This window comes from Lutra lutra, chromosome 18 (genome assembly GCF_902655055.1).
Source record: "Lutra lutra chromosome 18, mLutLut1.2, whole genome shotgun sequence".
NCBI lineage: Eukaryota > Metazoa > Chordata > Mammalia > Carnivora > Mustelidae > Lutra > Lutra lutra.
The window spans coordinates 12,013,480-12,034,412 of record NC_062295.1 but is presented as its reverse complement, the minus strand read 5'-3'; the positions used below and the strand labels follow the sequence as shown (position 1 = coordinate 12,034,412).

Below are 20,933 nucleotides of genomic sequence, written 5' to 3'. Positions count from 1 at the left end.
CATTTCGAAATTATTCCAGACTTAGAAAAAAGTTGCAAAAATAGTACAGAGTTCCCATATAGGCATCACCCAAGCTTCCTTAAATACTGACATCTTGCATAACCGTAGTACCACGATCAACACCAGAAAATAATCGCTGATGTAATACTGTTACCTAATCTACAGACCTCATTCAGATCATTGCCAGTTGTCCCACTAAAGTCCTTTCTCCAGGTATCCAATCCCGGATCTCTCTGCATTGCATTGAATTGTTACGTATCTATCACTCTGGGGGACTGATGGTTTCTTTTGAATACTTCCTCCACTTGTCCACCTTATTGTTGTGGGCTGAATTGGGTATGTTGGAGCCCTAACCCTCAGTATCTCAGAATGTGATGGTTTTGGAGATAGAGCCTTTAAAAGAGATAATTGAGGGTGCCTGGGTGGCTCAGTGGGTTAAGGCCTCCGCCCTCGGCTCAGGTCATGATCCCAGGGTTCTGGGATCCAGCCCCACATTGGGCTCTCTGTTCAACAGGGAGCCTGCTTCCCCCTCTCTCCCTCTGTCTGCCTCTCTGCCTACTTGTGATCTTTGTCAAGTAAATAAATAAAATCTTAAAAAAAAAAAGAGGTAATTGAGTGAAAAATGAGGCCCTCAGGATGAGACCCTAGTCCGATCTGACTGATGTCCTCATAAGAAGAAGAAATTTGTACACAGAGACACACCAGGGCAGTGCACGCACAGAGGAAAGACAATGTGGGAACGCTGTGAGAGAAGGAATCCACCTGCCAGTCAAGGGGAGAGGATTCTGGAGAAACCAGCCCAGCTGACACCTTGACTTTGGACTTCAAACCTCCTGAACTGTGAGAAAAATAATTTTATTTTTTAACCCACCTGGTCTATGGTATTTTGTTCTGGCAGCCCTGGTTGACTAATACACCCATTCTCTTCAATTCTTAGGAATCTGCCAATTTCTGTGTTCTTTGACCCTTTCTATTTGCTCAAAGTCAGCAGCCAGGCCGCCCTCCCACCCCCATTCTGCTGTCGCACAATCATTTCTGACTCTGACCTGCCTGTCTCCCTCTTAGAAGGACCCTTGTGATTACATTCAGCCCATCTGGATTATCCAGGATAATCTCCGTCTCAAGAGCCTTACCTCAAGGGTCATCTGCAAAGTCCCTTTTGCTGTGTAAAATAAAGTATTTCTGGGGATGCGGGCGTGGACATCTTCGGAGGGCCATTATTCAGCCTACTGTACCCCCCTTTATTACGTCTTCCTTCTCTGTAACCCTTCTGATCGCTTCTGACAGCCATTGATTATGTTAGCTGAAATGAAATTGTCCGTTTTCTCTGTTGCTTCAGCACTTTTTCATTCAGTCAATAGATCAATATTCTCGAGCACTATGATATGCCAAGCATATGTAAACTATGCACTTGTGGTAAGGGTTTGTATTCACAATGCCTTTTTAAAAAATCTGCCCAGAGAAAGACAGTTTTCATATGCTCTCTCTGATTGGAGGAATTTGAGAGGCAGGGCAGGGGATCGAGGGGGGTAGGGTGGGAAAAAATGAAACAAGATGGGATCGGGAGGGAGACAAACCATAAGAGACTCTTAATCTCAGGAAACAAACTGAGGTTTGCTGGGGGGCCAGGGGTCAGGGGAGAGGGATAGGGTGGCTGGGTTATGGACATTGGGGAGGGTATGTGCTATGGTGAGTGCTGTGAATTGTGTAAGACTGATGACTCACAGACCTGTACCCCTGAAACAAATAATACATTATATGTTAATTAAAAAACAAAAACCTGGGGTGCCTGGGTGGCTCAGTGGGTTAAAAAGCCTCTGCCTTTGGCTCAGGTCATGATCCCAGGGTCCTGGGATTGAGCCCTGCATTAGGCTCTCTGCTGGACAGGGAGCCTGCCTCTCTCTCTCTCTCTCTCTCTCTCTCTGTCTGCCTCTCTGCCTACTTGTGATCTCTGTCTGTCAATAAATAAATAAAATCTAGAAGAAGAAAAAAAAGCCTGATTGCTGCCTAGAGGAAATTGTGGCCTTCGTTATGAAAAAAAGAAAAAGAAAATTTCCCTGATGGTTCCTACACCATTCCCTTGACCAAATTTGTTAGAATACTAGAGCAAAGTTGGAGACCGGAAGCAGGAAAGTGGGGTGGGGAGCGATTAGGGTGGTGGTCAGGTGAAATACAGGAGGCCCAATTACCTTTAAAATATCAGATGAACAATGCATACATTTTTCAGTATAAGTATACCCCATGCAATATTTGGGCTAGGCTTATACTAAAAAATTTTCACTGCTCATCTGAAATTCAAAGTGGACAGAGCACTCTCTGTTTTTTAAGCTTACTTTGCTAAATCTGGCACCCCCAGAGCGTGGTGCCGGACAATCCCTCAGAACCCACACCTGGGTCTGTTACCTACAAGGCATCCAACGCATCAACCCATTCATTCCTAGAAACCCAGGGAGGGAGGGGAAATGCCAAAGGTCTGCAGGGACATCGATGCTCCAAAATCTATGGTCGTCTTTATCAAGCAGCTCAAAATATTTGCTTAATGGGAGTTGAAAGAAAGAGAAATAAATACTAAGAAGGCTGAGATGGTTTTACATGGGTTGCGATATACTTGTCTCTTCTTAAAAACAATAAAAAATCCGATTATTAAGGACAACTTATTGCTCAAGCAAATGCTGAAGGATTTGCATAGCCTTCAAGTAGGAGGAGATGCTCTAAGATAAATTAATTCATTACATCGGTGCTTCATCATCTGGGCCAGCTGTGATTCGGAGCCCTCCGGCAATAACGAGGCAACACATTCCATGTGACATTAATATCCCTGAACAGTGGGCGATAGCTGGAGAACACAGCACTCTGAAAATGTAAGAGAGGAATTTTTCGAGGAGGACTTTCAGCAGGGAGTAAGCTCTGATGTGAGAGCTGAGTCTCAATGAACGGCTATGGATCACATTAAAAATACATTAGGATGATTACAATGAATCTATATTGTAAACTTTTTTAAAAATTTTTATTTATTTATTTGACAGAGAGAGAGAGACAAGCAGCGGAAGCGGGAGAGGGAGAAACAGGCTTCCCGAGGAGCAGGGAGCCTGATGTGGGGCTCGATCCCAGGACGCAGGGATCATGACCTGAGCCAAAGGCAGACGGTTAATGACTGAGCCACCCCGGCACCCCTACAATAAAGCTTATTGTAACAGTGATTATTTCCTATTATTTAAATGAATCGGGACTTCATAAGAACCACCCTGTGGGCCACAGTGTCTAAAGTCTTCTATCTCCTCTTTAAGATTTCTCTGAAGTTTCTATTAACAAACGGAAGGCTTCTATGCTTAAAAGGCTGCAAGACAGGTCTGTTTTCCAAAGAGCAGAGGAAGCAGTCAGTCAAGGCTACCCCTCAAAAGTAAAAAAGAAAAGAGGGGCACCTGGGTGGCTCAGTCAGTTAAGCGTCTGCCTTTAGCTCAGGTCGTGATCCTGGGTCCTGGGATGGAGTTCTGTGTTGGACTCTCTGCCCAGCGGGGAGTCTGCTTCTCCTTTAAGGCCTCCCTCTGCTCGTGCTCTGTCTCTCTCTCTCTCAAATAAATACATAAAATCTTTTTTAAAAATTTATTTTTATTTGGATGGGCAATGGGATTGAAATGATGGAGGTAAGAGTGAGGCACTGCCATGACTTTACTCCCTGTCTGAACATGCACTCGGAGATAAAGGACAGGTGTCAGCTGGAGAAGGTCAGAAGGGACGTTAGAGAGAAGAAGCTATAAGCCTGCTTCCCACCAGAACCTCGGTTTCTCCTTCTTTTTTTAAAAGGATTTTATTTATTTATTCGACAGACAGAGATGACGAGTAGGCAGAAAGGCAGGCAGAGAGAGAGGGGGAAGCAGGCTCCCCATGGAGCAGAGAGCCCAATGTGGAGCTGGAACCCAGGACCCTGAGATCATGACCTGAGCCAAAGGCAGAGGCCTTAACCCACTGAGCCACCCAGGTGGCCCTCAGTTTCTCCTTTTAGGAAGAACAACAGTAAGCAATTCTGTCATGAAATCATTACATCTCAGCTCTAATGTGAAAAAGCCATGCCTAAAATTTCTGTCTCTAGGACCCAGGCAACTCTCACACCCTTGACATTGACACAAATTATGGGAAAGGTGCTTGGATCGATAGGATGGGTTTTAGGACATCTTGATGCTGGCCAGAGCTGGAACAAAACACTGAGGCTAAAGCCGTATCTAAGCTCTCGCTTAGCAAGTCTGGAACACTTCCTCAGCCTTCTACCCTGCCCCCCAATAGAATACTAAAATATGGCATGGATTTCTCCACAGGGATGGTGGACTTGAGATTCCAACCTGCAACTTGGTATTTTGAAATGGTGCCATTTGGAAGAAATATTTGAAGTAGAGCCTTTCTCTGGCTCAGAAACTCTGTTTTCACCAGCTTTATTTTAAGTAACTATTCTGCCCACAGTTGGTGTGGGATAATAGAGCAATTACATTTATTTCATTAATTTTCCATTGTTAAGTTTTAGGAAAAAAAGAAATAGCTTTGCAAGTAAGTCCTCCTAAATGCATTAAAAAGAGAGGAAATTTTAAAATCTGAAATCATGAAAAACCCAACATTAGAGGTAGCTTAAAAGACACTGCCTATTCAAAATACAAATGAATTAAGAATTTCCACATAAAAGGTGAATTAATTACGAAGGCTTTTCTTCTCCAATTATGCTTTTTTTGAACCTCTGAAACTTCAGTTACTATAGGAAATGTATAACTCTACTAATATGTGGAAGAAATAACTAATTAGTAGAATACCGATCTGGGAAGGAGTTTAGTACTCTACCCGTCTGATCTGATCAGAGAGAGAAGTCACATCGTAATTGGAACAGGGAAAGCAGGGGCGCCTGGGTGGCTCAGTTGATTAATTGTCTGCCTTTGGCTCAGATCATGATCTTGGGGTCCTGGGATGGAGCCCCATATCAGGGACTCTGCTTCTTCCTCTCTCTCTGCTGCTCCCCCTGCTTGTACTCTCTCATGCTCTCTCTCTGGCAAATAAATAAATAAGCTGTATAAAAAAATGTTTAGGGACGTGACAACCTGGGCTTGCTCAGTGGGTTAAGCCTCTGCCTTTGGCTCGGGTCTGATTTTGAGGTCCTGTAATCGAGCCCCGCATCAGGCTCTCTGCTCAGCAGAGAGCCTGCTTCCCCCTCTCTCTCAGCCTGCCTCTCTGTCTACTTGTGATCTCTCTCTCTCTGTGTCGAATAAATAAATAATCTTTTTTTTTTTAGGATTTATTTATTTATTTATTTATTTGACATACAGAGATCACAAGTAGGCAGAGAGAGAGGAAGGGAAGCAGGCTTCTTGCTAAGCAGAGAGCCCAATGCGGGGCTCGATTCCAGGACCCTGAGATCATGACCTGAGCCGAAGGCAGAGGCTTTAACCCACTGAGCCACCCAGGCGCCCCAATAAATAATCTTTTAAAAAATTTTAAATAAAATCTTTTTTAAAAAGGAGGAAGTATAATACAGTCAATTCTTATTTTTCAAAGTAGTTATATTCTATAAAGTTGCTATGAACACTTAAATTAGCGAATGTTGAACCATGACCTTGAGTAACAGCAGGAATATCAGGAGGATAGGTTTTGGACTTCCAAATAAACTTTTGCAAGTAGTTGAGTTGCAAATATGGAATCCACAGGTAATGAGGATTGACTCTGTGCAGAATTGTTCATGGGGAATTGGATTAATGAGGGTTTGGATAATACAAGAAGTCTAGAGTTTAGAAGGAGCAGCTGTACAGGGATAGCGCTACCGCTGGGACCGAGATAAAATACACAAGGAAGACCCTTCTGCCCTCCCTGACCTTGCTGGGAGGGCACAGCCCTGGCTCACTGAATGGCAATGTCAGTGGCTATCGTGCCCTGCTGGCAGGTGGCATTTGCTGGAAATCTGCCCTCTAGGGTAAGCTTTTATGGGGCAGGGTCTCACGGCAGGTACTCTGCCGCAAAGCCACTGGGGGCTGGGGTGCCAACATGGGATCTTGTGATTTATAATAAGAAATATATATTTGGTCCTCATTCCGGTTCTGGCTGAGAGCTCCTAAAACTTTTGGAATTTCCTGAGCGATAAGAGAACATTTTTTTGTTACAGTATTTGGTCTTTTGTCCTCAGTTCCTGAAATAGCCCCAGAGCCTTGAAGTTGAAAGGGGTGTCTTATTATTCATAACAAGCCCCTTTCAACCACACGGGAGTTTCTGTGAATGAAGTGGCTTTTGGAAAGCCTCTGGGGCAGGGGCGGGTGGGGGAGTGGGAGGGGGTGTGGGGGTTTGGTTGCCAGGGAAACTGACCATGGGATTAGAGAGAAACAAACCACTTGCATTGGGCATCTGAAGGGAAAGGACAAGCTGTGGGACTGAACCCTTGTGGGATCTCACTTGAGGTCTGGGTAGACAGTGTCAGAACTGGGTTAAATGGTAGGACACAGAAAATGGCTTGGTGAGTGGAAAACGCACACATCTGGTGTCAGAAATGAAGTAATGTTGTAATAGAGAATTGAGAGGGCGCCTGGGTGGCTCGGTGGGTTGGGCCGCTGCCTTCGGCTCAGGTCATGATCTCAGGGTCCTGGGATCGAGTCCCGCGTCGGGCTCTCTGCTCAGCAGGGAGCCTGCTTCCCTTCCTCTCTCTCTGCCTGCCTCTCTGCCTACTTGTGATCTCTGTCTGTCAAATAAATAAATAAAATCTTAAAAAAAAAAAAAAGAATTGAGAGTAGAGGAGACACACAGTAGTTTTCTTCACATTCAAGACCAGTTGCAGGAGCTGGGCACTGAACCAGGAAGAACTTGGAATCCAAACCCTTTCTTTCTGCAGTGGCTCCCTGGCGCCCTCTACTGACAAAACTTAACCTTGCACCAGCTGATAAGGAGCAAATATTTGCAGGGCCCAGATCCATTCTTACAGAGCAAGCAAAAACAATGCATTTGGAGTCAGAAGATGATAAATTCCCAAATTGCATTCTGTTCAGTATCATTGAGACCTATAAATGGTTAACTAGCAATTTGAAATTCTTTTTTTTTTTAAAGATTTTTATTTATTTATTTGACAGACAGAGATCACAAGTAGGCAGAGAGGCAGGCAGAGAGAGAGAGAGGAGGACGAGGCAGGCTCCCTGCTGAGCAGAGAGCCCGATTCGAGGCTCCATCCCAGGACCTTGGGATCACAACCTGAGCCGAAGGCAGTGGCTTTAACCACTGAGCCACCCAGGCGCCCCATAATTTGAAATTCTATCAGTAATGAATAAGTGTATTTATTTTCTTCTACTCTAACAGTGGATTTTTTTTTTAAGATTTTATATATTTACTTGAGAGAAAGAAAGAGAGACAGAGGGAAAGAGCATGCACAAGTATGGGGAGGGGCAGAGACAGAAGCCCTCAACGTGGGGTTCAGTTGTAGGACCCTGAGATCCTGACCTGAGCCGAAGGCAGATGCTTCACTAACTGAACCACCCAGGTGCCCCTAATAGTAGATATTATTATTTTTTTAAGATTTTATTTATTTGACAGAGACACAGTGAGAGGGGAAATACAAGCAGGGGGAGTGGGAGAGGGGAAGCAGGCTCCCCACCAAGCAGGGAGCCCGATGTGGGGCTTGATACCAGGACCCTGGGATCATGACCTGAGCCGAAAGCATATGCTTAAGGACTGAGCCACCCAGGAGCCCCCCACCAAAATATTATTTTTTTTAAGATTTTATTTATTTATTTGACAGACAGAGATCACAAGTAGGCAGAGAGGCAGGCAGAGAGAGAGGGGGAAACAGGCTCCCTGCTGAGCAGAGAGCCCGATGTGGGTCTCGATCCTAGGACCCTGGGATCATGATCTGAGCTGAAGGCAAAGGCTTTAACCCACTGATCCACCAAGGTGCCCCAACAGTAGATATTATTTAAAAAAAAAAAAAACTTTGTTACTTTGATAAGCTAAAATGCTATCTCACTTGAGTTTTGCATTTTTGATCAGTAGTAATGTTGACTTTCTGTGTATTTATTGACCATTTGCACATTTTTCTCTTTTTAGTTACTATATGTTAATGTTTTTGTTCATTATCCTTTGGGACACAAAGTTTCAGAGAAGGCTGAATTATTTCATAAAAAAATACATCTGAAACAAATGAAAGGTAGAATTTATCCTTTTTACACTATTTTACCTTTTTACCATGTCAAGTAAAATAATTCAGTATCATCTAAAGTTTTACTTTAGGGAGGAAAGAGTCTTTTTTTTTTTTTTTTAAAGATTTTATTTATTTATTTGTCATAGAGAGAGAAGCGAGAGTGAGCACAGGCAGACAGAGTGGCAGGCAGAGGCAGAGGGAGAAGCAGGCTCCCTGCCGAGCAAGGAGCCCGATGTGGGACTCGATCCCAGGACGCTGGGATCATGACCTGAGCCGAAGGCAGCTGCTTAACCAACTGAGCCACCCAGGCGTCCCAGGAAAGAGTCTTAAACAGAAGTTGAAATGGAGCTTAAAATGTCAGTTAAAATTTTTTTTTTGCTCTATGGCTGCATCAATATTAACACACCTGCTTCAGATTTTCCAAGACCTCATGCCCAGCCCTGCTCTCGTGATACTTGGAAGATAATAAGTCTGTGAATGACAAGAACTACTCAAACATCAAAGAAAGGTCCTTTGAGTAATAGAAAAATCAATGGGAATGCCTTCCTCAAGGTCTTGAAAAGTCATGATAAACTGCCCATGGTAGTGGCTGGTTTGGCTAATTTTCCTTTATTTCCAGCTAATTATCAGGGAACAAATATTCTCCATGTTTGGGAACAGAATTTATAGCCCGAGGGATGGATTCATTCATAATTTACTCTCTCTTCTCTTATCCTGCTCTGTTTTCCTGATAGCACTTACAACTACTTAATATATTTTTTTCTAAAGATTTTATTTATTACCTTGATAGAGACACGGTGAGAGAAAGAACACAAGCAAGGGGAGTGGGAGAGGGAGAAGCAGCCTTCCGGGCGAGCAAGGAGCCAGACGTGGGGCTCGATCCCAGGACCCTGGGATCATGACCTGAGCTGAAGGCAGAGGCTTTAACCCACTGAGCCACCCAGGTGCCCTTCAGTTGCTTAATATTACAGAGCTGTTTGTTATCTCTTCATTCCAATGGAATGTAAGATTCACAAATGCAGAGACTGTTTCAATCATTGTATTCCTGATTCTTAGAACACTGCCTGGCACACAGTGGACTCTGAGAATGTATTTGTTGAATCAATGCATTCAATAAATTCATTCATTCATTCATTCAATAAACAAATAAATTCATACATTCGCTGAACTCTCATTATGTTCCAGACACTGGGCTATGGAGGAGACTTGGGATGTAAAATTGCTTGCTTGGCCCGTGGAATGTCTTTAATATGTAATATTCATTAAAACCAGATTGGAAACACTGGATATGTCTGGAAATAAAATCTTTCCATTGTGCCAGGGTGTAGATTCATTATCCATCCATCCATTCATTCTACAACCGTTTTTAGAGTCTACCTGCTAGTTACTGGGGACAAAATAATATTACAGACTCTGTCTCTGCAGAAATAACATTTACACTCTATCAAGGGAGACAGACATTAAGCAGATAATTACAATTGTGCTAATAAGTACACGGAAGGAGTACAACTGCCTATATGAACACTTAGGATATTTCCCTGAGAAAATGATACTTAAACTTCTACTAAAGAGGTTAAAAGTTTAACAAGGGGAAGGAAGGAAAGAACAATCCGGTTAAAGAAAACCACTTCTCAGGAAAGAGCTTGCTGTATTAAGAAGCACAAAGGAGGGGCGCCAGGGTGGTTTAGTCAGTTAAGCATCTGTCTTCAGCTCAGGTCATGATCCCAGGGTCCTGGGATGGAGCCCCGCATCGGGTTCTCTGCTCAAGGGGGAGCCTGCTTCTCTCTCCCTGTTTGCCACTCTCCCTGCTCCTTCTCTCTCTCTTTCTCACTCATTGTCTCAAATAAGTAAAATCTAAAAAAGGAGAAGAAGGAAAAGGAGGAGAGGGAGGAGGAGGGGGAGGAGGGAGAAATGAAAGCTGAGATCCAAGGAGGTGGAAAGAGGCCCCACCATATTTGTAGACCATGTGAAGGAGGCATGCTTCACTCCATGGACAACCCAAGGCTTCTAAGCAGAGGATCCAATTTTCCTGTTTAACAGACTACTCTGGTCTCTGTGTTCAGGATGGTGGGGCTACAGAGATTGCTTTGGTATGGCGCGGTCCAGGTGTGGGGCTGGACATGGGGACAGCTGTGAGAGAGATTTAAGAGGACTGGAAGAGGTTGGGGAAGGAGAAACCACCTGGTGGGTGGTGGTGCCTTTACTGGAATGGAGAATGTCGAGGAGCTCTTTGTTGTGGGCTGAAGAGAATGAGTTCAATGCCCAACTATGAATGTACGTAACGGGATCACAAGTTTCAGAAACATGGTGACCCTTATTGCATGTGATACACTCTGATAATTTTTAATCAACTTTATTGAAGTAGGTTTTACATATAATTAAAAATATCCATATTACACGTATAGTTCAATGAGTTCTACGAAGGCGTATACCTCTGTATACCACCACAATTTAAAATAAAATTTCTGGGGTACCTGGGTGGCTCAGTGGGTTAAGCCGCTGCCTTCAGCTCAGGTCATGATCTCAGGGTCCTGGGATCGAGCCCCGCATGGGGCTCTCTGCTCAGTGGGGAGTCTGCTTCTCTCTCTGCCTCTGCCTGCCTCTCTGCCTACTTGTTATCTCTGTCTCTGTCTCTCTCTCTCTGTCAAATAAATAAATAAATAAAATCTTTAAAAAATAATAAAATAAATAAAATAAAATAAAATAAAATTTCTTGGGTGCCTGGGTGGCTCAGTCGTTGGGCGTCTGCCTTCGGTTCGGGTCATGATGCTGGGGTCCTGGAATCGAGCCCTGCATTGGGCTCCCTGCTCAGCGGGAAGCCTGCTTCTCCCTCTCCCACTCCCCCTGCTTCTGTTTCCTCTCTCACTGTGTCCTTCTGTATCAAACAAATAAAATCTAAAAAAAAAATAAATAAAATTTCTATCACCTCCAAAAGTTCCCTATCACCCATGGGCAGTTAATTCCCCTCCGTCCCTGGCCCCAGGCCTTCTGTCATTACAGGTGAGTCTGCATTGCCTAGCATGTCATGTAATTGGAATTACACAGTGTATGTCTTCATTTCTTTTTGGCTTCTTCCAGCCAGCATAATGTTTCTGAGGTTAATCTAGGGAAGGAGTCCGCAAACTATGGCCTATGGGCCAAATCTGGCCCACTGACTATTTACATAAAATTCCGAGGAGTGTAAAAAAAAAAGTACAAGCACTAAGAATGACTTTATATTTTTAAAATCTCTGACTGACGGGGGGAACAGAAGAAGAATATTTCATAGTGTTAAAATGGTATGGAATTCAAAATCGTGTGTCCATAAATAAAGTTTTATTGAGACATACCGTTGGCCCATTTGTTCCCATAATGTCTTTACCTTTATGCTCTGCAAAGTTGTGACAAGCTGAGTGGTCCCCAAAGCCTAAAATAATTACCATGTGCCACCAGGACCCTTACAGAAAATGCTGGCTTTTATGGTGTTCAGTATTCACATGGCTGGAGTCGCACAGGTAGGCAAGAAGTATTTTCCTTTTTGCCTGTTGATGGACATTTGGATCGTTTCCTAATTATCCCACCTCCCTATAATGCACCGTGATGTTTTCTATTCCATTTCAGTTTTTCAAAAATTGCTAGTCACGACCCACTAAATTGATTTCACAACTCATCAGCGAGTTGACTGTCAGTTTGAAAACAACACTGGTGTAGATGTTGAGGGAAAGAGCGGAGGACACAAGGCAGAGGGAGAAAAGAGGAAATCCAGCGATGAAATGTGGAAGAGAGGAAGGAAGAGGCAGGCAGAGAGCACAACAGACAGATTTAATCCTGGGAGACAAGTGGAGTCTCAGTTTCCAAAAGGAGGCCATTATCTGGATCTAAGGTGGCAGACACATTGTGTATAATGGATGGGGATGACTTTAGCGAGGTTTGGATGGAATGAAGACAGATTGAAATGAGTTGGTGGTGGGGGTGCCTGGGTGGCTCAGTGAGTTAAGCCTCTGCCTTCAGCTCAGGTCATGATCTCAGGGTCCTGGGATTGAGCCCTGCATCGAGCCCAGAGTTGGGCTCTCTGCTCCGCTAGGAGCCTGCTTCCCCCCGGCCTCGCCCCGCCTGCCTCTCTGCCTACTTGTGATCTCTCTCTGTGTGTCCAATAAATAAAAAAAATTAAAAAGAAAAAAAAGAAATGAGTTGGTGGTACGTGTGTGAGGAAAATTGAGACCATAAACATAACTGAAAGAAGAGGTGGATGTTTGCTTGTTTTTTGATGTAAAAACCACAAGGATGCTTGAAGAGCACGAAAAGAGGAGTATAACCTGAATTTTCAGATGAGGAAACAAAAACAGCATGACGTTAAGCAACTGGCCCGAGTAGCTTTTTGGTTTGAAGAGCCCAGACTGATTTAGGTCAAGGATCTGAGCTCGTAGGGTGTGTTCTTCTATGAACCAGGGAAAAGCTGGCCCCTGTGTAATCCACTGTTTATACCTTTGCATTATAAGTCTACAGTTGAAAGAATGCTTTTATAACTTTTTGTAGGCTTCTTGGGAGGAAAACATGGTTATTTATTATCTGAGATTTGTGAATAATAAGAAATTCATCTACTTTTCTATCAGGTGGGGCTCTGGTCCGTACAAGGTGTTTATGGAGGAAAATCACAAAGCATTCTAAAAATCAACATTAGGATCTTCTTAAAAATAGTTGGAAACCCCCACTGATGGACATTCTACAAAGTATTTGTCCTGTACTCCTACCTGTTGTGAGATACACGGAGACAAAAGAACTATTCAAGGGCACACTATTCCAGACTTTTTCCTAATGCTTTATTTATCTTTTTTATTTTAAAAAAGATTGTATTTATTTATTTGACAGAGAGAGCACAAGCAGAGGAGAGGCAGGCAGAGGAGCAGGCTCCCCACTGAGCAAGGAACCTGATCCGGGACTGATCTCAGGACTCCGAGATCATGACCTGAGCCGAAGGCAGACGCTTAACCAACTGAGCCACCCAGGCGCCCCTATTCCAGACTTTCTATTAAGGACTTTACTGGGAAAATTGCCCAAATATGAATAGAGTAATATCATTATGTTATTTAGAGATGAAAGGACATCATCTGCAACCAACTAGGAAATGAATCAGGGAAAAAATACGTGTGTGTTCATATTCATGTATTCATTTAAAGAGAACATTAAAACATTTGGGGAATTTGGGTGAAGAGTTTAAGAGAATTCTTTGTACTCCTCTTGCAGCTTTCCTACAAGTCTAAAATTCTGTCAAACAACCACAAAAGGGTGATAAGAATCATATCTTGGCAAACTTCCTTGGATATAAAAATGTGGGTGGCATGAGAAAATTCACAGCTTTTCTCATTTAGGTCAGAATTAATGTAAAGTAAAGAATGTTAGCGCCTGCTAACAACACAAAAAGAGAAAACCAGGTAGGACATGCCTCATTTTTTTTTTTTTAATTTTTGAAAGAGAGAGAGAGAGAGCGAATGTGCGAGCTTGAGAGGGGGAGGATCAAAGGGAGAAGCAGACTCTCTGCTCAGCAGGGAACCCTATGCGGGACTCAATCCTGGGACTCCAGGATCATGACCGGAGCCAATGGCCGTTGCTTAAACCACTGAGCCACCCAGGCCCCCTACAAACCTGTTGATAAAGAGAACAACAGCGGTTTCTGAGTAGATCCCCAGAAACTCAGACCTGAACTTGATTACGCCTTGGATCCATCTACCAATTTGCAGGAAATACAGAGAACAGAGGAAAATCCAGGCTAAGGAAAATTCTAGAATAGTAACCCTGATGTCTTCAACAAATCAAATGTAAAGGGAAGAAAAAAGATATAGGAAAACCTATGGATTAAAAGTGACTACATATATCATATATGTATATGAATATATATGACATACATATGACATATATAAATAAATGACAAAATATAAAGAGAGACTATGTTAAGAAACTATGTATATATTTTTATGGATATATTTTTATAGTGTTTATGGATGCATATCTGGGTGATAAAACTGCAAAGGAATTGTAAGGACATGATTGCTGTAAAGGTCAGAAAGTGGTTATTTTTTCTTGGGGTGGAGAGAGCCGGATTTGTTTTGGGCAGGGGCTCCCAGAGGACTTATGGGGTGTCTGAGAAGTTTCCTCTCAGGGAGGGGATGGCGATTATAGGGTGTTAGTCAAGGACAATTCATTTCTTTTAAGCTGTTTCCTATATTTTAACAGTAAAACCTGTTTTTGTTTTTGTTTTGTTTTTTTAACTGTGTTCATGAACTTGACGAAGCTAAGGAAGCAAGGTCTCAGCGTTGCCACCTCAAGTTGCCTTTAGGAATTGCAGACTTCTGTCCAAAATTTCCGGGTAAGGTTTAAAAAATGATTAAAATCTATTTTTTACAGGTAATTTACTTAACTTTTTTTTTAAATTCATAAGAGAAATACTAATGGTAAAAATTCGATAATGCAGAATATAAAATGGGATATTGCCAATTTCTTTTCCTTCTTCTCTAAACCCCTACTCCCATTCCATAGATTTAGCCTTCTATTTTGTAAATAAAAAATCTTTGTATCTGTTACTTAATTTAGAAAGAATCTGTTTCCTTACTCTATAAAATGGGAAATTTATTGCCATTTGCACCAGCTCTCCTATCCTCTCCACCTCCTGATTTTTGTTACTTAATTTTATTTCTTCTAGAAATAAAAGTGAACACTCTTCATGCCTTTAAATATCACACTTAAGGCGCGCCTGGGTGGCTCAGTGGGTTGAGCCTCTGCCTTTGGCTCAGATCATGACCTCAGGGTTCTGGGAGGGAGCCTGCTTCCCCCTCTCTCTGCCTGCTGCTCTGTCTACTTGTGATCGCTCTCTCTGTCAAATAAAATAAATAAAATCTTAAAAAAAAATCACACCTAAAACTTTGAAACTATCCAAGGTAGCAGCCAACAAATATATTTGGGTAAATATTAAACTAGTTATTCCCATTTTTCATGGGGGGAATAATTTTCATGTTTTAAGGTTTGCTTCCAGAATAGAAAATGTTAGTTTCATCTCTCTAGTTTCTGTTTTGTACAATCTACTTTGTAATGTAATGCAAAGACACTTGGAGGTGGCTTTAGAAATTATGAAATTTTAATGATATCCATGATGAGATGTTCAGGGGTGAAATATCTTGATGTCTGCAACTTTGAAGTGTATCAAAACAGAAGACGTATTGATGAATAGATTAGATGCTTACAAAATCAAGCAAATATAGGGAAATGCTCATTGTAGAATCTAGAAAGTGGGCACGTGGCTGTTCACTGCACAATTCTTTCATTTTTTTCTAAATGTTTGACTGCTTTCTTTTTTTTTTTTTAAGATTTTATTTATTTATTTGACAGAGAGAGATCACAAGTAGACAGAGAGGCAGGCGGAGAGAGAGAGAGAGAGAGAGAGGGAAGCAGGCTCCCCGCTGAGCAGAGAGCCCAATGCGGGCCTCGATCCCGGGACCCTGAGATCATGACCTGAGCCGAAGGCAGCGGCTTAACCCACTGAGCCACCCAGGCGCCCTGACTGCTTTCTTTAAAAAATATATATATTTTATTTATTTTTCAGAGAGTGAGCGAGTGAGCACAAGCAGGGGGAGCAACAGCCAGAGGGAGAAGCAGGGTCCCTGCTGAGCGAGGAGCCAGATGTGGGGCTCCATCCCAGGACCCTGGGATCATGACCGGAGCAGCAGGCAGATGCTTAGCCGACAGAGCCACCCAAGGGTCCCTAAACATTTTCATAATAAATTGGGAAAAAATGATTTGTTTTGCTCTGAACCGGCACACAAGGCTTCTTTCGGTAGAAAACGATTTTATTAACATAACTGGGCAATTTACCAATCACAAGTTAGATAGCACAAAACATGTAATTACTACACTGAAAATGTGACCCAGTCATTTACGCAGATTTCGGAAGAGATGCGCACAGAAGAGGCGAGAAAGGGGATGGTTTTGTGGTTGTAACGTCATCGGTCTTTGGTGAAGTGCTTTAGTGGCTGCAAACGTGGGAGACAAGTCTGATGCAGTCTTCCTCATTAAAGGAATAAGCAAATGCATGCTCTCTCGCATTCGTGAGAAACACATGCTTGTACGGCAAGAAGGGGAGCGATTATGGAGGCAGGATGCGTACTGGACAGGCGCCGCAGTGAGGGTGCTTGGGTCTGGATCCCACCTAGACTGGCACTGGGAAATGGGTAACGACCTCTCCATCACAGGGTCGCTTGCACTATAAAGTGGAACAGAAGCAGCGAACTATTATTATTTGTATTATTATTATTATCACCTGACCAGTCATAATTACGGCTCCACATAATGGAGGAAGCTGGACCAGCTGTCTCAAAGTCTTTTCCATCTTGGATCCTGCGGGAGGATCCGAGACAAATACCCCAAATCGCACTAGCACCTTTTTTGAACACGCGTCACTGGAGAACCTTACACCTGAAGCCCCGCAAACTCCTGGGGCGCCTAGTCAACGGCCGATCCTGCGCAGGCGCGGGGGCGCGCTCCAGCCCCGCCCTTCCGTGGTGCATGGCCTGTTCCATTCCTGAGGGATGTTGACAGTGGGGACAGCTTGGAAGCCGAGGCCCGGAAATACAGGTGCATCACTAGCATTTCCAGACTCTCCGCACAGGACTGATCACTGGCGGTTATGATATGTCTACCCCGAAGCCTGCGATGGGCTTCTGAATGTTGGGAACGACTCCACAGTGCCTCCCCCCCTCACCTGGGAACGTTAGGGCTGGCCGGTGTGATGGCCAGGTACGGAAGCCCAGAGGGCCCCGCCCACCCCCCGAGGGGCCCCGCCCACCCCGAGGGGCCCTCCCCGCCTCCCCGCCTCCCCGCCTCCCCGCCTCCCCGCCTCCCCGCCTCCCCGCCTCCCCCAGCCCCGCAGATTTCCCACCCCGCGGCGACGCCAGGCAGCTCCTCCTCGTCTCCGCCCCGCCGGCCGCGGCCGCGGGGGACGTCAGCGCTGCCAGCGTGGATACCGCGGCGGGCCGCGGGAGGCGGAAGTAGCGCTCGGACCGCGGAGCCTCCATCGGGCTCCGCCGGCCGCCTCAGCCATGGACGCGTCCCTGGAGAAGGTCCGTACTCGGGCTGGGGGGAGGGGGTAAGTGGCGGCGTCGCGGCCCGGGGTCTCCTGGCTCCGGGGCGACTGTTTCCCGGTCGCGAGCTGCCATTGTGACCGGGGAGGGGCCCAGGGGCTAACTGGCCCTGCCTGAGGAGGCCTGGCCGCGAGGGCGTCCGGCTGGGCGCTCGCGGCTGAGGCCTGGTCACGTCATGGGGCCGGGAGCCCCTCGGGTCCCCGTGGCCCGAGAGAGGCCGGGCCGGTTCTGCGCCTAGCCGGGTGCGGGAGCCGCGGGGCCGACCTTGGGGCCTGCCCGAGCTCGGTTCCCCCTTTCGGGTGACAGCTAGCCACTTGCGGCCCCAGAAGAGCGTGGACAGAAGCTCTGGTGGTTTCGGAGCCAACTGCAAGCCTGTAGGTTTTCTGTGGTCTCCAAGTCAGGGGGGAAACAGGGTTGAAGCAGTGGGTTTCCAACTTCAGCATGACTAGGGATCCCCTGGGGCCGTTGGTAAACAGCCAGATTTTCGGCCGTGGGGTCGGACCCTCAGTGGGGGCGGGACCGGGATCTGCCTGTTTAACAAGTTCCCGCACGTGATTCTGACGCTGTAGTTTGTGAACACCTGTGAAGAGCCCCCTCCTCCCCTGGCCCCGAGGTCAAGAAGGGGTGGGTCTTCTGTAGGTGGTGAGTTGCGTTTTGGGGGTTACTGCTATTCCCCCTTTCCCGTGGGGGAGTGGGTGGGAATCCGAAGTGCCCAGATAGCCTCGCTTTCCTCTGGTTTGCCCTGGGGGGGCAGGTGCGGGATGTACCTGGCTCACTGCTCTGGCAAGGGGGATGGATTCTACTTGTCCCTGATTTAGGGCTGGTAGATGAGAACCAGTGCTTGGATACCTGTCTTCCCTCCAGGTTCTTCGTCTTCGAGCTTGTGAGTCCGCTCGTGCAGACCCTGTTCTTTCGTGCATGCAGAATTCGGGAGCAGTGCTGCCTTATTTTGGTTTTGAACTGGCAGAAATGTCACACTTTGTCATGGTGGCCCCCCCCCCCGCCCCCCCAGTGTGGCATCTGCTGTAGATTGGTTCTCTTGTCACTGGAAAGTTGAAGGGAGTAGTTGTACCAGTTCAGCCGGATGTATACCTTACACCTCATAAATTGCGTGGAAGGTTTCTTATAAATTGGGTGGAAGACAGTCAAGAATAGAAAAAGATTATGTTTTTAACCTTATGTGTTTTGCTGGCTAGGAATAAAGTCTGTCCAGGCTTTTGATTAGTACACGGTGTCTACCTTGTGGTACCATTTTTTTTTTTTTTAATTTATTTGACAGAGAGCAAGCACAAGTAGGGCAGCTGCAGGCAGAGGGAGAGGGAGAAGCAGGTTCTCCTCAAAGCCAAAGGCAGATGCTGAGCACTGAAGCCACCCAGGCACCCCTACCTTGTGGTACTTTTGAGTTACAGGCTAGGTCAGTGATTCTCAACCACTATTGCAGTTTTGTTCCCTAGGGGACATTTTGCAGCTTGTTTGGAGACATTCTGGTTGTCACAGTTGGGGGGGGGCAGCTGGAGGTGCTGCTGGCGCCTAGTGGTTAGAGGCTAAGGATGCTGGTGAACATTCCACCTTGCATAGGACAGCCTCAATACCAGAGAATATGTGCTTAAAATGTTAGTCATGCTGAGGCTGAGAACCCCTGGTCTAGGTCACCTGTGTTAGGCCAGTAGTTGAATATAAAATGATACTAAAATTGCCTCTTCTGTGTTGTTTCCTGTCCAGTTTCATAAGACAGGACGGGCGTTGTGTCTTTTCAGTTAGAAACCTAAAGAACTGGCGTGACCTTTCCTCCAAGAATAGTTTCTTACAGGCAAATCTACAAAAACAGTGGGTTGGAATCCTGCTTTAAAAATACTACTTTTCTGGCGTTTAATTAGTCGATTATACTGGTTTCTCCCTATAAATGTTGATTGATGCCAAAGGATCGTAAACTCCAAATGAGGATCTGAAGTGCGATGAAATTCCAGAGTGCCTACGGCTGGAGCATTCACAAAAATGGCAGTGATCTCTGAGGAATTCAGAATGTGTGGGCTGGAAGTTTCTGCCTTAGGCCAGCATGGAAATTCTGAATGCAAGTGTTTGAGGACTAAGACTGTGTCTTATTTTTATATTCCCTGTTCACATCTAATGAGCGATTTCGGTTGGTGCTAAGTGGGCAGAAAAGAAAAAGAATTGCTATGTGAACGTTGAGGGGTTCATGTTCTGAAAAAGAGTTTGAATCAAAGTAAAAACATTGAATTGTGTCTGCTATTCCTGTTTCTTTGAGGGATAGGCTGTTCTGCTAAATTGTACATTGCTAATATAAAACTATTTGAGCAGTCCTGAATGATCCCATTTAAACGGATCCTTGCATAATTTACACTGGCTATAGTAACCACAATGTTGGGCGCCTGGGTGGCTCAGTTGGTTAGAAACCACAATGTTACTTGATTCCCATCCTCTAATTTCAAGTAATAGCTCTCTCTGAATGTAGTAGTCTGTCCTCATCTAGTACAATCAGTCAGTACATTTCCTTTGGTCCAAATATAATCCTGTACGCTTGCCTTTTCTTTACATAATATGTAGATGTGAGACCTGCCATGACAGAGCCGTTTTCTTGTCCTGACCGCTCCTGTTTCCCAGTACTCTCTGCTGTATCTGAAATTAGTGAGGTCTCAAGAAACCAAGACAGCTCAGTTGAAGGGACAAGGCATTCGGACTGGAAGAGCAGGTGTAGGGGCCTCAGCCCCGCAGTACTCTGTGTCCAACTCATTAAGGGGCAAGGCCCCGTCTCATAGTCTCACAGTGTTTACTTAGGTTAATAATCAAGTTTTTAAAATGCCACAGGAAATAACAATTCTGATGCTTTAGATCTTAAGTTAACACACCTGCATACACTTTTCAGTAAAAACCTGCTCCTTTAAACTTGTACAACAGCCCAGACCTTTTCCTGTTCCTTAATAAAGCTTGTTCTTCCTGGGTATTATGTTTGGACAAAGCGTATTACAATTTATTTGCATTTACTTTAATTCCAGCCTTGAGTAAACTTAAACTCAGCTGTGCTGGCATGCTGGGCTGGATAATGCCGTGTTGGGAGAAGCTGGCCAGTGCATTGTAGAATGTTGAGCTGCATCTCTGGTCTCCATCAGTAGCATTTCTTGTAGTGTGAGAACCAGAGTCGGCGAATGAAGAAGTTGTTCCCTGGGGGGTGGGGAGACTGCTTCTGGTTGAGACCCACGGACTTAGAAAATCTGAAGCTGCACCGTTCAGTAGGGGAGACACTAGCTGTATTTGGCTTCTTAAATTTAGATTAGTTAAGATTAAAATCTAGAATGCAGTTCCTCAGTCGGCACTTTTCAAGTGCTCTAGAGTGACGGTGTGGCTCGTGGCCGCGCGACCGGACAGAGCGGACATAGAACATTTCCATGACCACAGACGATTCTCTTGGGCAGCACTAGGAGTGGGGCTCGTTTATTTGTTGCATATTTACTTTTTGTCTCTGCAAGAGGCAACTTTGACCTTGCTTCTGATCAAAATCATTGTAACCCAACCCATTATTTTTTCCTCTACTCCTCCTAAGCAAAACTTCGCCCCCACTCCCTTTGGATCTGTTTTTGGAAAATTGTTTCATCTTACTGATGTTAAGTTTTTAATGAGCAATAGGAGCGTGACTGGAACCTGATTATTACTGATAAAGACGA

The 20,933-nt window shown here is 44.8% G+C and overlaps 1 protein-coding gene across 5 annotated transcripts in view; it reads left to right on the top strand.

Moving 5' to 3' along the window:
- Positions 1 to 14,414: 14,414 nt before the first annotated feature.
- The window catches only part of PDXDC1 (pyridoxal dependent decarboxylase domain containing 1), a 56,928-nt gene continuing 50,409 nt past the window's right edge, over positions 14,415 to 20,933 (top strand). The window contains exon 1 of one of the 5 annotated variants that reach the window (XM_047714097.1): positions 14,415 to 14,489. Coding sequence is in view for 3 of the 5 variants with exons in the window: in XM_047714095.1 (XP_047570051.1) it covers positions 17,212 to 17,232 (21 nt within the window). In the remaining 2 variants the exon portion in view is untranslated. Of the gene's footprint in view, positions 14,490 to 16,984; positions 17,233 to 17,460; positions 17,628 to 20,933 lie in introns of those variants that run through there. The other 4 variants (XM_047714095.1, XM_047714094.1, XM_047714096.1 and 1 more) reach the window with 4 other exon arrangements.